The following is a 17383-nucleotide window of genomic DNA, read 5'->3' on the forward strand; positions in this document are numbered from 1 at the left end:
CAATCCACATGTGAATGGACACAAGATCACTCAAGAAATGACCCAAAACAAGCACAATTGCTCTTATTATTCTTAGCCCTCCCTATCAGACTAGTTGTTTGTTATCAAATTTCATACGATGTTACAGCCGGTGTGGTTTGATGAGAAGGAAGGGGGTGTATTATAGATATTCAGCTCGTGAATTTCATGTAAATAATCATAGTTGCACCGAAACACACACATATTGTCTGAGACCACTTATCCTGAGCGGGGTCACGGCAAACTGGAGCCTAACCCGGCAACACAGGGCACAAGGGTGGAGGGGGAGGGGACACACCCAGGATGGGACGCCAGTCCGCCGCAAGGCACCGCAAGCGGGACTCGAACCCCAGACCCGCCAAGCAGCAGGCCCCGGCCAAACCCGCTGCGTCACCACACCCTCCTTTTGCACTGAAACAGTATCTGTTTAAGGACTTCTAAATGATTAGAAGTCAAAATTCAAAAGGAACGCTGAAGGGAAATAGAGCAGGTAACCACAGGTTTAGTTTACTAGTGGCCTCACTAAGGACCTTAAGAATGTAGGTGATCCACCCCTTTCTCACAACAGACTCTACGCAACTTCTAGTCCAGGCCATGGCGACAGCCCATCTGCACTACTGCAACTTTCTCCTTCTGGCCTTCTGGCCTCTACCATCAAACTTCTCCAACTAATACAGAACGTTGCTGCACGACTTGTGTTTGACCTTCCAAACAGTGGAAGTTATGAGTAGAAGCTATGAGTAGAAGTCAGCTTCTGCAGGTATGGCATAGACAGAGTGAACCTGAAATACAGGTTTCCTTATAGAGTCGTTGCCGTTTCTCTTCCAGTCTCGATGTCTTCTGGACAACAAGATCTGCTGGCCCTATCAAGACATACCAGTATGATGGGGGTAGCTGGTAGCATAGTGGTTAGAGCTGCTGCCTTTGGACCCATTACTCTAAAATTGCTCCAGTAAAATTATCCAGCTGTGTAAATGCATGAACAATTTTAAGTAGCTTCATATTGTAAGTCACTTTGGAAAAAAGCATCAGCTAAATGAAACAATGTACATGATTTCACAAAATGTGGTCCCACAATGAACCAAGGTATGAAACAGAATTAAGTTTGAGGGACTGGAGAGTTGCCTGTTTCACATAGATCTGTTAGGCTGTTAGACTTGGGCATTCAAGTCTTCAGTTGAGGTTCTGAAGGCTCCACATGATTCCAGAAGTTCTAGGTACGGTGTGTAAAAGTGGCTGTGATTAAATGAGGTGGGAGACTGATTTCATTGCACGTCCAGTCACAGCAGATCAAAAATGAGGGGGATTTTTCCAAAACCAGCGAGTGACAGTTGGTACCGTTACACGACATTCTCAGCCGCAACCAACCTGCCAGGTCCTGGCTCCTCCCCTTTGTCGGACACAAACTTCTCAGGAATTTGAGTCTGGATGACGGGAAAGTATCAAAGGGTACTGCAGCAGGGTACTTTACCCATAGGAGCAAACCTCAGATCCCAGGTCTATCATCAGTAAAATAGGATTAAACATACTTCCAAAGGACTTTTATTCTGGAGAAATAGGTTTATATGAAGTTGGGGAGGGGGAGCAGCGGCACAGCGGGTCTGGGCTTCGAGTTCTGCTCGGGGTGTCTTGCGACGGACCGGCATCTCATCCTGGGTGTGTCCCCTCCCCCTCCAGCCCTACGCCCTGTGTTGCCAGGTTAGGCTCCAGTTCGCCATGACCCCACCTGGGACAAGTGTGAAGTCAAATATGACCGACTGATAAATTTGCTCTAATAAAAAACAGAGGATCTGCTATATAATATGTACAGATATATTTACATAAACCTAGTAGTGGTCACCTGTGTAAAGCACCACACATACAGCTTGGAACAGGTCCAGACTGGTACCAAAATTCATCCCATGCAGTGTTACATTTCAATTTCAGATTTTGAAGTTGATACATTTAACATATTATCAGCCCATATACCACTTTGAAATTCTAATTTTACAAATAAATTAAAATATTATGTACTGGGGCAGTATGTAGCGCAGCAGTTAGGGCCATTGACCTGTAACTTGATGTTTGCTAGTTCAAATTCCACTAATTTCCATACCGCCCTCAGGCAAGGAACTTCACCTGAACTGTACCAGTGCAACACCCAGCAGGATAAACTGCTTAAAAGTAACGGTACGTCGCGTTGGAGAAAATCGTCAAATAAATGAATGAATGTATTTATATTTATTATGAGAATATTTATCTTAGAGGGTCATTCATTATATATACACATATATTAGGACTGTTAAAATCTATAATATCAAAAAAAAAATCAAATAAGTTCAAACCCTCAGAACTGTTTGGAAACATAGATGACCATAATTCAAAGGAAATTCTAAATATTCCCCCCATTAAATAAAATGAAAAAGACAAAGCACAAACAGTGATCTCACAGTATATTACACTTAACGTAAAAAAGCTGAACATAAACCTAAGCGAAACTTATGGATGAATCTTAGCGTTGCTACAAAATCGGTTTAAATCTGCAGCGGAACTGGGAAAACTGCAAAATTAAATTCAAATATCCTATCCTGGTACCTTTCATGTATTAGTCCGCTACATTTACATTTATTTCTAATTGTCTAAAGCTACTGATTCAATAAACTATTGGGAGATTTGGGCCCCAGGAACATCAGAGGTATAAAAGATATGGATTGGAATGTCCCTAAAGCTGGAAAAACACCTCTTTTCAAATCAAGCTTTCCCAGAATGCCTTTTTGCCAGGGTGTGCAGAGGAGTGAGAAAGGCAGGGTCTGGGTGGAGTGGGAAGTTCGACACAAAGAACTCACACGACTTTCCGCAGTCTGCTTCACGTCTGCCGTGTATTTCGGCAGAAGACGACAGTTTAATAACCATCTTAGTTCTGACCCACCAGATTCAGAACTGTACAGTAGTGTGGTTCCTTCGAGGAAGGCAAAGGAGCGAAAGGGTCTTTTTGGCAGGATGTTCAGAAAGTACCTGCCCTATTAAATAAGTATGTATATATGTGTGTGTGTTTGTGTGAACCTATAGGTAAAGGGAGAAAAAGAAAACAATGCATAGTTCTCATTGCATTTCAATCACAGAAGAGCTTTGGATGCAGGCTGCATTAAACGAGAATCACACTTCAAGTCCCAGAAGAAAAGATCACAATAGTTCTATCAAAATCAAAAAATAACACATAGAAGGAAACTAATCCTTTATATTCAGAACTGAAGAAGTGAGGAAGGGACGATGAAGAATCTGAGACACCAGGTAATGATCAATCGAGACAATTTGGGATATGAAAGGCTTGAGGGTGGATTTCCACCAGGGGTTGTACGTCTAGGTCCCTCCAAAGTCCTTGCTGACCCATGTCCATCTCGCCAGAAGCACTGTGTTCAGGAGCTTTATACACCTTCCTCCTCACTTCTGACTTTCCGTTTTTTTCATTCCCATGGGAGAGCATGATGGGGCATTTCAGAGGCATTCCAGAGGAAGCAGGAAACAGCGCGTGCATGGAAGCACACGTATTGGTGGGCTGATACCGAGACCTGTAATCTATATGTACAATCTGGCTGTGTTCTCGTGTTTAAATGATCTAATAAGTGTCCTTTGCATGTCTCATGTATGTTTGTATGTATGAATGTGCGTATGTGTCGTCTACTTGTGTTTCCTTTGGGGATGTAGACCACAGTCATCAAATAGCGGATTCTTCACTTCCATCTCTCCGGTCTAGAAAAGATTGGGGGGAAAGACTTTACAACAAGGAAAAAAGACCCGCAACTTTTTCATTCCATCTGATGTCACTGGATAAATTTGAAGCTATGCTGTTGTGTTGGATAATTCGTGATTACTGCTTGGTACTGGTGATACTCATTATACAGTACAGGTGCACGTTATATAGTGTCACATCACACTAACCGGTGCCAAGCCAGGACACTCGTACACCGTGAAGTCGCCGTCCTCGTTTTCTTCATCAGATGTGGCACCAGACTCGGGGATCTTGGGATCGTCTTTGTGCCTAGAAACACAGGTACAAGAGGAACGCGGGTTCAGAGTAGGGGGATGCAAGGGACATAGTCGCCATGGGAGCGATGGGGCTGCAGTGTTTTACAAGATGTATTTTGGAATGAGATTGTTGGAATGGTCTAGAAGAATAGAGTGTGTTTGTGTGTGCAAGAATGTGTTGGGGTGAGGATCCAGATAGCACTTACTTCTCCAAAGACAACATCTGCTGCTTCTGATGCTGATAATGGTACATCTGTGCACTTTGGGCCAGATTCTTATCCCCTTGCTGAAGAGAAACATACTTGTCATTAAGAGTCTGAAGTTTTATACAGAAGATTTAAATGTCCAATATTTGCAGGATGGACAGCCAAGACACTGCCAGCGCTCACCGTTTTCTCAGAGATCTTTGAATCCGTTGAGCCGAAGGCTGGATAATCCACCTTCTGGGCAAGCTGCAGACTCTTTTGCAACCTGAAAATGGAGATATCACCATTAGTCTCGCAGTGATTAACGGTATTGCCCAACAAATCCCTTTCTCCAGGTGCCTTGAACCCCTAACACTGTGCAGGGAACACAAGGAATGACTGCAATCAGCCGTAACAATCATAGCCCCTCTCCGAGTTCTTCGTAAAATATTGATAAAGGAACGGAGAATCAGACAAGTCATTAGTAATGATATTGCCTTTCAAGAGAATTCCTTGCACTTTTATCACTTTAAATTTAAAAGTGATCGACAAGGCTTTCCTTTGCTTTTTGAACTTACTTTACTACTTTAAAACTTTTTTGCTTTTGGGTTCGTTTTGACAGATGATCGTTTTACAGTACGATGAAAAATAATATTTCAAAGAGATGCAGAAGAGTAGGCACATGGATACAAGACAACTGTGATGGATATGACAAGCAACATCACATGCAACTTGACATCTCCAAGGTTCATATTCTGAAATGAAGTTTCTGTGCTCATAACGAGTTTTAGCATTTGTACTGTATACGTGAGGGCAGCTTGTCGGGTAAAAGAGACGGGCTGGAGAGTCGGGTGTCTCCCACTTTTGTGACTCAGTTATGAACTTCCACAGTCCACAGCATCTTTGTTAAAGTCCACTTTAACTGGTGAGAAAACTTCTGCAAATACCTGGATTAATGTTGCACGTGAAGAGCGGCAAGAGGCCATATTCAAACCCTTTTCATCCCAACAACTATCACAAAACATAAATTTTAAATAACTATTTAACGATCTATAAGACCTCAACCAGTTTATCTGACACACCTGTAGAATTGAACTCCTTGAGATGCTAAAAACTGAGCCAAAATGTTCTCCTCACTCCACCACGGCAGTATAAGGAGGGTGACCAGCTTAGTTAAGCATGATTACCATACGTTCCCTCACGTACCGGGTCGATGACCGGTGCAGGGTTGGGGTTTGATGAGAGTCGGTTGACAGAAGAGGACATGAGTTCTTACCTTATGACGCAGACAGCAGCCAGGATCAGGGCTATGATTCCCACGAAGACGCAGAGAGATATCATTACTGCAAACGAAGAGGGAGAGAGGATGAAGGAGGTAGGGTATAAGAGCAAGAGCAAGAAATACCCAAACAGTGGGAAGGAGAACGGATGTAAACACCCCCCGCTGGCGTAACAAAAAAAAAAAAAAACCCACACGCACACATAAAACGTTCACTGGAGTTTCGGGGCATGGAGTAATGCATCCGGCACGGTGGTCCGAGCGCCCAGCTGGCCGGACAATGCGCCAGTTCTGCGGTGACCCCAGTTCGCACAGGACTTATGAAACAAAAAAAATAGGCCAGACAAAAACAGGTCTGTGGAGAAACTGCTACGAGCCAAATGAGCAAAATCTGACCCGCATTCCCAGACTGAGGGATTACTGCCGGCAGCGACCCCAACGCCAAGCGCCGAGTGACAAATCGAAGGTTGCGTGGAAGTGCGTGGAGCTGTTCAGCACCGAGTACGGCGAGCAGTGCGACAGCGAGGGGCTCCGAAGAACATCTCGTGTACTAAGTGGGGCGGCAGGTACCGTAGCAGTTAGGACGGTCACCTTGCACTCAGAGGTCTGGGCGTCAATCCCACCTCCTGCTGTTAGCACTCCTGAGAACGGAAGTTACTCAGAGTCAATACAGTAAACTTTTCCTAATTGCGTAAATGGGTAAATCAGGGTAAGTAGCTTAGAGTACAAACTTCACAGTGCAAGCTGATTTGGGGAAAAGCGTTGGATAATTAAATATATAAGTAATTTCAGCGTTCACAGTGTAACACCATGTAGGGTAACAGTGTATTGATGTCCTTTGACTGGATACATGACTTGAGAGCCTACAACTCAACAGCATCCCCATTCTATTGGTTATTGCTGGGACAGCAGACAAAGCGAGAAGGAATTTCTACAACTGATTAAGAGTACCGCGGCACAAGGTGCGATCGACTTGCCAAAGAGTTCCCATGGTCTGCCGGTATCAAGTTCAACTCTCTGAGTCAGGACCGAGAACCTACGAACTTCTGATTTTGGAACTCTTGCGTGTGGGACCGCTAAGTGACCAGAGGTGGAGGAACATAGCAATCTGGCTGGTCAAAGGATGTACACTTCAATACTTTCAGGACCTCACTACTCATCCTACTCCTTACACTTCAGCAAGAGCGCTAAGGTCCTTCTCCTCCGACTGCTTGGTGGATCCAAACATAACGACTCTAAAAACGGAAGCCTGTTGGTTCTTTTTCGGCCCCGATGTGGAGCTGAGTCCTTCTCAACGTTCGAGGGTTCCAAACCCGTCTCTTTCAGACCCATTTCTCTCCTGATCTCCTTACAGCTCCATAAAAAGAGAAACCACTGAGCTCCTCCACCTCTCGTCATTTCGTGGTCCCACTCACAAAAACTGATGGTCTCTCAGTTTCTTCTCCAACGTGGTGCCCCCAGTGTGTCGCTGTCCCTCAGAGCTGCTGAATCCTTAGCAGCATTCAAGTAGGATCTCAAACCCAACTTTCAGACCCCTTTTCTCTCCTGATCTCCCGAGAGCCACATTAATGAGTCCAACACCGTCTGCTACGTTTATCTATGTATTTACTGTTTGAATGTCACGCCTATAGGCAGCTACTTGAGGGACAAGAACCAGCGACATGGTGGTGTCAGACACACAAGCTGTTTTTAATAATCCCGTGTCTTTTCGTGTGCTATCGATACACTCTAGTGTACATCACTCGTACTGGAGAAATTAATACACGTAAATGTAATTTTGCAGAATACAAGTTACACCGGCACGGAGGCGTCTTCCCAAACCACAGGAGACCGAGGGGGGAACTGAGCAAACGGCAGGTCAGGTCAGAAGGAGAGTGGGGGTGAACGGGAGCTTTGGAGATATTTAAAATATGGCTACGAACTTTCGAAACTCATAACGGCTTCTGCTCAAACTTAACTGCTTCCATCTACGCTATAGAGAGAAGAGGAATGGGTGTCCACCACTAAGGCCTAATGGGAATAAACCGAGATCTGATCCTGCAGCTACGGTATCTCCATGGGTTCGAGTCCCCCGGCAGCGGTCAGGAGTATTGCTCCGACAACTGGCTTTATTCGGCGATTCGAAGCACCCATCGTCGGCGGCCGGGACCAGATCGCTGTGCAACAGAGGTTTCAACCTTAAAAAGAAAATTGCGGCCCCATACCTCCCCGAGTTGCCGTCCGAACTCCGCGATCACCACGAAGCACAAAGAGCTGTTTATTTTGGTTTATTTGTTTATGCTCCACCCGGGTCCGTGTTTTGAGCAGCAGCCCAGACGCAGCGGCACCTCTCGTTATGTGGCGGACACCCGCGGGTGACAGTGGGAGGCGTGCCCCGAACCCTCGAACCCCTGACAAAAGCACGGTCCCGGGACTCCAAGGGCAGGTGAGAAGCCCTGGTGCCAGAGCTGAATGCACCGCAGGGAAGCCGCTTTACATTCACCCAAGGGCTCCGGGGTGTCAGTACTCTCCCGTCTCTCACACATGCGTGGACAACCACATCCACACGCACAGCGGCGTATGCGTGGACTTGAGAGGTGCGTGGGCACAATAGAGAGCGGCGATTGCTGACCGAACCCCTCCCCCGGGAGGGGGAGAAAAAAAAAGAAATTAAATACAGTTTTGTCTGCCTAACTGTGTGTTTTTGATGGCCGCACCCCCAACGCCCCTCACCCTTTCTCCACACAAACTCCTACCGATGAAGAGAGTGTCCTTCGAGGGGTAGGGCACGATGAGAGGTCCAGTTCGTCCCGTCGGCACCGGTGCCGGATGCGGGGTTGTCGTGGGTTCGTTGCCCCTGCTCTCGGGGGGCGCCGTCATCGTCGAATTGGCGCTGCGCTCCGGATTTGGGGGAGCGATCGGCCGTCCATTAGCGGGTGCCGGAGAGCGGTTCGCTGCTAGAAGAAAGCCATGCGGAGCCAGTTGGGGGTGGGGTGGATGGTGTGTGTGGTCAGGGGAAGGGGGGGGGGGGTAGCAGGTCATTTCGTTAAACAATACAGGTCAACAATACAGGCAACAAATTACTTTACATCATCAGCTCGGCAGAAGACAGCAGACCCCCCCCCGCCCAAACCAAGGAAGCAGGTTGGAGACAAAAATGGTCCTGCTGATGTCCCACAAGGATAAACATACTATATAATAAGTGATCTGCATTGCTCTTTAATGCAAGCAAATAGTTTAGAGCAAAACATGGCATGCAGCAGAGTACGGCCATCCCTTGCAATGAAAGCCCTGGGTTCCACCAATCCCATCCGTCTCTGTCGTACCCTTGATTAAGGTACATAACCTGGCATCGATACAGTAAAATTTACCCAGCTTTATAACTGGCCGAAATCAGTGTTAGTAGCATAGTGCACAAACATAATAGTGTAAATCGCTTTGGAAAAAAGCTGACAGACAGATGGAGAGACAGATCTGCTGAAGTTGTGCTGCACAACAAGTGTGTGGTAAAGTAAAAAAAAAAAAAAAAAAAAAAAAAAAGTGAAACACCGGTGGAAGCCGGGCAGATGCAGCTCACGGGGGGGGGTTAATGCTGAATATCGGCGATCACCTGAAAACTGCTCCTCTGCCTCCTGCTGCTTGGCAATGATAGAGGACAAAAGGTCAATCTGCTCATCTAGCTCAGGAAGTGTGGCGGTCCTGCCTGTAAGACACACACACACACACACACACACACACACACACACACACACACACACACACACACACAGAGGTAAGACAGGCAGGTATCAATAAGCGAGAATTACATCGGTGTGAAATTCTGGGGCATCGGCGGCACCACGAGCACGTCGGCGGCACACTATGCACGTGTGTGTTTCACAGAGTACGTGGCAGGTTGTGTGTGTGTGACCGTGTGTGTCGGTGTGCGAGACGCATCGAACAGAGCTGAGGAGCCACGCATTCCAGCCCCAGAAAAAAGCCACACCGTGGCAACCAGGCAGGCTGAACATGGTGGGGGGGGGGGGTGTATGGCCACATCCAGCCCCCTGGCCCCTCCCCCGCCGAGCGCCGCAGCTAACGGGCCCCCTGCAGAGCACCTGAGCTGGACTGATATGACCTAAGCCACTGTGGGCATCGCTCGGAATTCACTGCCGTTCTCACATTTTTTTTTTTTTTTTTTTAATTTTAAAAACAATGTAGAATAAATAAACAAATCAATAATGACTGGACTGATCCAAAGCACTACAGGTACATGAACAAGGGCAGTAGTGAAGTACAATACAGTAAAAAAAAGTCTCTTCTGGGGGCAAAGCACATCCAAGGGGCTCAGAAAGAGGAGCTGACTCGCCGCGAGCTCATTTGCATAGGAGGAGGTCCGACTGATGACATCACTCCGGCCAAAGCTCCTCCTCCTCCTGGATGTCGGACTGCGTTAAAGGCGAGGAAGGAACGCGTCGGTTGTCTCCCCAGGTGGCTCGTTCGATCAGCTGGTCCACCCAGCCCACGTGGAGAGCGCGGCGCGTTTTCTGCTTCCACTTTGTCATTTAGTTACAACCCAATCCTGCAGAACCGCTGACGGCGGCTCCCGGAAGTTGCCGGAAAGGGGGCGGCCTGCATCATCTGCGCTCCGGGACAGAAGCCGATTCAATGCGCGTCAGACCAGCTGATACTGTAGCAGGGTGGTGCTGCTGCGGAGCCTTGCAGAGCCACTGCTACCAGTGTGAGTTCTGCTGTGTGTGTGTGTGTGTGTGTGTGTGTGTGTGTGGCCAAAGCTTTTGTGCATCTGCTTGATGGCGACTGGGCTCTATAATTCACCATCTGGATGGTCGTGAGCTTTGTTGGTAGCCCCATCATTATCAGTCTCACACACACACACACACACACACACACACACACACACACACACACACACACACACCAGCCCCCCACTAACACACAAAGGAAACAGTGTACCCATGCTGGTAAACAAACAAGCAAGCGAGCAAACAAACTGAACCGGGGTTGCACATCTGTGTTGAACCCCCCCCCCAAACCCCCACCCCACCCCCACCCCCCTGGGGCCAGCTCTCAATAGGCCAACAGTCACAATTCCTGTACGGCATCTCCCCAAAGAAAACTGCTTAAAAACAACCCTCTAGTGATTCCACACAATTCCACGTCACGTGAGGTTTCCCCTCGTATTGCTTTACAATTAAATACATTTCGAATTTCTTTTAAGCATTTTCAAATTTCGTTCATTCCTTTTCCCGGGACACCTTTGACGGATCAACTTAAAAACGATTTCACAACTGTTAGACTTCACATTTCTTTATTTAGCAGACACTTTTCCCAAAGCGACTTCCAACGAACTCTATGTAGTGTTATCAGCCCACACACCTTATTCACCGAGGTGATTTACACTGCTAGATACACTACTTACACTGGGTCACTCATCCATACATCAGTGGAACACTCTCTCTCTCTCTCTCTCTCTGTCACTCACACTGTGGGTGAACCTGAACATGTCTTTGGAGTGTGGGAGGAAACCAGAGCACCCTTAGGAAACCCACGCAGACACGGGGAGAGCATGCAAACTCTAAGGTTCAACAGCAGGACCCTCCCAGGATGCAACCCTAATACCCTGCAGGTTGTTCGCATCCTTGAGCATCGACCCCGGTACAAGTGCTGTTCCTGCCTGGGAGTCCTGCCTTCCCTTATCACACCGCAGCACCCCCCCAACCCCACCCCTCGTAGGGCTGCCTCTGAAGCCAATGTGCTGCTGCCCTCTTGTGGCACTGCAGCATTAAGTTGGGGACACTGCTGATGACCTGCCACAAGGGGGAGCTGCTATGCAGGTTGCCAGCAAGGCCTGGAGGCCTAACAGCTCTGTCCGAGTCTGAACAACAACCTGGTGAGGCCTAAGGGGCAGAGGGGAAGAGATCAGCCCAGTTCTCATCCCACTTCTAGTCCTAGGCCTGGTCCTGGTCCAGTGCTGCCACCCGCTCCACAAGCCAGCCCTTCATCGAGGACGAAAGGATCATCGTTTCGCTGAACATCACGGACCTGTCGTCTTACCAAGCGCATGGCGTTGGAGCCCGAGGTCGGGCTGCGGAGACACAGACTGCGATGCTTCGGCGACCCCCTGTGACCAAACAGGGAATCTGTTCGAGGTCGAGAGGCCCCCCTCTCAGAGGGCACCAGAACACGACGGACAGACGGTGGAAAGAGAATCACGTCGGCGATCCGCTGAATCTTCCCCCGAGTACATTTCACAGTAGAAGTAAGCAACTTTGATTTACCACCATTCCAATGTATTACCAAGCTGTATAAATGGGTAAATCAGAGTAAGGACTTTAAGATGGCAAGTCACTTCAGGGAGTCAGCTAAATGCAGAAATGTAAATGCAAAATCACGGAACTGGAGAAAATTAAGGGTGACACACACACACACACACACACACACACACACACACACACACACACACACACACACAGAGTGTGAAACCACTTGTCCCAAGCAGGGTCGCGGTGAACCAGAGCCTAACCCAGCAACACAGGGAGTAGGGCTGGAGGGGGAGGGGACACACCCAGGACGGGACGCCAGTCCATCACAAGGCACCCCAAGCGGGACTCGAACCCCAGCCCCACCGGAAAGCAGGACCCGGTCCAACCCACGGCGCCACCACGCCCCGTAAATAAATTAAGTTTTTTTTTATATTTCTATGATTTTAAAGGAATGCAAGGATCTGAATGTCTTATTTTACACCGAAGTTCTACACATATATGCTCCTGTTTTATACTGCGATGTAAACGTGCCCGAATGAAGGGAGAGGAGAATTAACAGCGAATCAGAATTGCGATCGAGGTCCTTACCCTTGCACAGCACCCAGGGAATGCTGTAAAAATGGTCAAGGTGGCGGAGAGTCACGTAGCGCGTGCGTCACTTTCCCGAAAAAAGTTAACGGCAACGCTCGCCGAGTCGTGACCCGCAGTCATCCTGGAATCGCCGTTTACCCGTCAAATAGGAACGACTGAGAGTCGAGGCGTCCATATACTAAGCCGCTTACCGCAGACGTTAACAGCAGGAAGTACCACAGTCTTCAGCGTAACCCTTGGAGTCAGTCTCCAGCTCTGTCCCCACACTGATGTGAGCGCACCCCTGTTTGAGTCATCACCGTAACGCTCCCCACAGTCAGCGTTTGTAGGCCCTGCGTGTGAATTATTACTGTAACTACCTGCGGTGCATCGAAAAGCCTCTTCGGGGGTCATCGCAGTCGCCATTAACAGAGTGACAGTGAGTCAAGGTTTCTACTTAATGATCCCGCGATAAGTGAGTGAACTTACGCTGTTGAGGACGATTATGGGAAAATGCAGCGGAATAATTTCTGAACAGTCTGGAGAGCCTGTTGTGCGTATGCCGCACTTATGCACGCTAATCCCTACACCCCAACGAGAGCACTAAGCTCCTCCGTTTCTGGTCACCTGGTGCTCCCACTCACAAGGGGTATAAGAACTGATGCGTAGACTCTTGGTTATGGCTCCATTGTGGTGCCCCCAATGTGCCACTGTCCCTCAGAGCTGCTGAATCCTTCCAGCATTCAAGAAGGATCTGAAATCCAACTCCTTCAGACACCTTTCTCTCATGATCTTCTGACAGCTATATCAATGATTCCAACACCATCTGCTATGATTACATTTATTTATTTAGCAGACACTTTTCTCCAAAGCAACTTCCAGTGAACTCTATATAGTGTTATGAGCCCACACACCTTATTCACCGCAGTGACTTACACTGTTAGATGCACTACTTACATTGGGTTACTCATCCATACATCAGTGAAACACACTCCCTCTGTCACTCACACACCGTGGGTGAACCTGAATAGCATGTCTTTGGACTGTGGGAGGAAACCAGAGCACCCGGAGGAACCCCACGCAGACACGGGGGGGACACGCAAACTCCACACAGACTGAACCCATACTTATCTATGTATTTGCTCTTTGAATGTTACTTGTATAGGCAGCTACTTGGGGAACGTGAACCAGCAACATGGTGGCATGAGACAGACAAGTGTGTCAAAAGGTTCTTCCGTCCCACGTGTGTCTGCACTTCCATCAGTACAGTGTTACCATGTTTAATAGAAAATCGACAAATAAATTTCACATCACGTTAAAGCGCGGGCCTGACCGGATCACCTCGGACTGTCGACAAATACACGGGTGGCGAAGTGACTCACGAGCGACTCGCGACATGCGATGCTGGGAAGGTACTCACTTGAGTGGGCGTGTCTCTTGGTGGGTACGCAATGCCCGTGGTCATTCTCCACCAATGGGGTGAGGCACGGGCCGCAGTGGGAGGAGCCAGGCTGGCAGAAGTGCCGCCCCTCGAGGGCACAGTCCAGTCGGGGACATTTGTCTGCTGCAGAAAGACACAGAAAGGGGGTGTGAGCTCATGAGGCACGGAGAGTGATGGATGGGGGACAGGGGACGAGCCCATTTCCTTGTGATCCCTTACAATTCCTGTGGGAGTTAATGGAAACCTCCCAATTTTAAAAGGGTCCAGGAAGTGACAGAACTCACTTTATAGCTGCTTTCATCCACACACACTCATCCCAAGGACTCTCCTTTCACCGCGACAACATTTATTTTTTACACCTTCTAAATAGACTCCGAAGAGAACAATTTCTCCTGCTATTTATAGCGAAGCCACAGGGTACCTGGCCTGACGTACGTTTCGTCTCGCCTCCTGGATTAAATCGGGGGGCAGCAGAGCGGAGTGTGTGCATGTGCGTGTGTGTGTGTCTGTGTGTGTGTGAACGCTGGCGGACCGAGACACGGGCCGTATTTTTTGTTGTCCGAGTATTTCTTTATAAACAACCGTCGGAGCAGAAGTCTATTGAAGTCCATTTTATTTGTTAATAATTCCACTGTCACTTTTATCCCTAAATCGCAGTTAACAGCTTAAAAATAGACATCCCTCCATTTATTTATAGTAACATTTATTCATTTATAGGTTATGCTTTTTAAAAACCTGGGATATTACAAATATAATCTGACGTTACGATAAAAATATATATATTTTTTTTTTTACTATTTTTATTAACTTTGAGCTACATTAAAATAGACTAATTTTTTGTCCATAAACTTCGATTTAGCGTCGATCGTCGACTGACCCATTCCATAAATACGTACAACGTTCGTCATCTTGCTGTTGATCAACACTCGGGACCTCCTGATGCAAGGCGTAAACGCTGTGGAAATGAGTTGAATTTAGGCAGTCGCTCACTCCTGCTTTGGTTGGTTGCTCTTTACTGCCATCTACCTGCTGGACAGGTAATCACAGGTCACATAAGCTCTACTATAAACTTTTTTTTTTCCCTCCAGAAAATTGATAGGGCAAGAAAATGCCATTAAAAACATTTAAGCTTTTTTTAAAAAAAACTTAAATATCTTGGAAAATTAATAACTGCGCTGTTCTTAAAAAAAGGAGCAAGTATATTTACATTTATTCATTTAGCAGACGGTTGTCTCCAAAGTGACGTACATTTAATAGAAAATACAACGTATGCATTACATTAACAGGAAAAGAGACATAGATGCAGACGCATGATTCTTAAGTGCAGTTAGTTTCTTTCCACCATATGAACCAACGTAGATCACACGAGTAACTGCATAAAACTATCCAAGTATCCACAATTCCAAATCACCTTCCTAGTAAATTTTTTTTTTTTTTGCGATATATATTAACATGTACGTTACATTACAGGAGTAGTTTTGCAAAGGTTTATCCAGGCATTATCTGAAAGTTATAGTGCATGAACATTTACACCTTACATGAACTTAAGAGATCATGGGCGAGTCTGGAAGAGGTGAGTTTTAAGACCCTTTTAAATGTGGACAGAGATTCAGCAGTTCTGAGTAAGAGGGGGTGGTCGTTCCACCACAGCGGAGCCAGAACTGAGAAACTCCGTGGATGATCAAGTCCTGTAGATAGCTGGGAGCAGTTCTACTGATGTATTTGTAGGTCATAACCAAGGTCTTAAATTTCATCTGGGCAGCTATGGGAAGCCAGTGCATCTGGGAAGTGTAGCATCTCTGTTTTGGAGAGGTTGAGTTGGAGGTGATGAGCAGACATCCACGCGGAGATGTCCGACAGGCAGGCAGCAATGCGACGGAAATGTCTGATGCTCCAGGTGGAAAGGAGAGGAAGAGCTGGGTATGCTCAGCGCAGCAGTGGTATTTGAATCCATGGGAGGCAATGACAGGGCCAAGGGAGAAGGTGTCGACTTAATAGAGCAAAGGACCAAGTACGGAGCCCTGTGGGACACCAGTTGAGAGCAGCAGATGAGAAGAACTGGAGCCCCCCCCAAGACCACTTGATAGGATCTGTCAGTACTGATCAGTACACTGAAAGTACTACATACAACAAGCCACAATCTTCTCTTCCCCTTCTTTGCTAGTCTGTCAGCAGAAGTGCCATCATTACTGCGACCTAAAATATAGAGGAATGAAACATGACCTTAATTACACCATCCCATGAGGGCTGGATTTTTTGACAGTGCAAATTAATTTCTTTCTTCTAAAAATGAATGAGCAGCGGCGTTCAGATAGGATTCTGGCCCACCGAGCCAGAAAATCACAGTTCCTGTCCACATTTAGGCCAGCATCCAGAATAAAGACAGGTGGGTGAAAATAAGATCCCCAGTGAAAGAGGGTCAGCCAGGGCTGTGATGCAGCGCACTAACCGGATATCGACCAGAAGGGATTATATGACTTAGCAGAGGACCGTCGTATTGTCCAGTGCAGACACTCCAGACCATGAGACACGTTCCCCGGGGGGATGATTTAAATACAAGCCAAGTTCACATCAGAGGAGTTCTTCCTGGATATCGGGGATCGTGGTCTCGGGTTCGAGAAGGACGCCCACACTGGAGATGATGTGCGATATTGGTTTCCTGTTATTGATGTCTATGAAAAGTAGCTGCTGCTCACAATTTTACACTTCTGGTGGATGTATTTCAAGTTAAATACTCATTTCAAGGGTACAAACAGCTGGGGTCATTTTGAGATTTGAACCTAAAACCTTCCGTTCCCGACCTCAGTTCCGTAGCCAGTCCACAATCGGTCCACAATCGACCACACAGACAACACGCACTTGGGTGTGCAAGTACGGGCCGCACGCAGATGGACGTCAGAGCCTAGGGGGAGCGTCGCAGGGCGCTCTACACCCGCAGTGCCCTGGCAGCCATGCGAACGACACGTCGACACAACACAGCTAAGCGGCTTCTTCACTCGGAGCACAGATCCATTAGGCATAACGGCTTCCATGGCAACGGGAGCTGCGACATCGCCTGCTGTGAGTCACGGTGGATGCAAACGCGGTGGGGGTAGGGGGTCTCGGGGGTTAAAGAGAGCCGCAGCACAAAGACAGACGCTTTCGTGGATATAAGAGGATGCAGGCGGAAAAAACCTGCGGCGCGGATTCTGTTCTATGAACGCAAAGCCACGGTACGTGCGAAAATAGGGGGGGCCTGAGAGTCCGACTCGGAGCCCCAGGCCACAAAGCTGAGCGTTACAGACGTGGAGACTGGAGGGACAGTGAAGGGGGGGCAGCCGATGACCGGTCACGACATCCATTAGACCCCTCGGTCCATATTGTCCCATTTCCATGGTTTTCAACCCACACGTGGTCCTGATTCCGGAATTGTAACGGCGACGGGGAAGAGGGGTGGCCTCCGTGCGAACTGATGCCATCGCAGGCCTGACCATGCATACTTCAGAGGAAAGCACGAGCCAAGTCAGCTTAGTGTTTTATCCATTTTAACAGCAGGGTTCAAGTACCTTGGTCAAGGGCAGTACAGCAGGAGTGGGGATTCGAACCCAGGTTCGTCAAGTATGAGGCAACTGCTGTAACAGCGACACCACCTGCTGCCCCAGAC

The 17383-nt window shown here is 47.7% G+C and overlaps 1 protein-coding gene across 2 annotated transcripts in view; it reads right to left on the reverse strand.

The window, feature by feature from the left end:
• Nucleotides 1-2305: 2305 nt before the first annotated feature.
• npdc1a (neural proliferation, differentiation and control, 1a) overlaps nt 2306-17383 on the reverse strand; it is a 29387-nt gene continuing 14309 nt past the window's right edge. The window contains exons 2-9 of one of the 2 annotated variants that reach the window (XM_029252858.1): nt 13720-13863; nt 9077-9169; nt 8223-8420; nt 5485-5551; nt 4413-4494; nt 4230-4309; nt 3937-4036; nt 2306-3747 (exon numbers count right to left, since the gene is read on the reverse strand). In XM_029252858.1, coding sequence (XP_029108691.1) covers nt 3676-3747; nt 3937-4036; nt 4230-4309; nt 4413-4494; nt 5485-5551; nt 8223-8420; nt 9077-9169; nt 13720-13863 — 836 coding nt within the window. In that variant the 3' untranslated portion in view covers nt 2306-3675. Of the gene's footprint in view, nt 3748-3936; nt 4037-4229; nt 4310-4412; nt 4495-5484; nt 5552-8222; nt 8424-9076; nt 9170-13719; nt 13864-17383 lie in introns of both variants that reach the window. The other variant, XM_029252857.1, reaches the window with a different exon arrangement.

This window comes from Scleropages formosus, chromosome 6, assembly GCF_900964775.1.
Source record: "Scleropages formosus chromosome 6, fSclFor1.1, whole genome shotgun sequence".
Taxonomy (NCBI): domain Eukaryota; kingdom Metazoa; phylum Chordata; class Actinopteri; order Osteoglossiformes; family Osteoglossidae; genus Scleropages; species Scleropages formosus.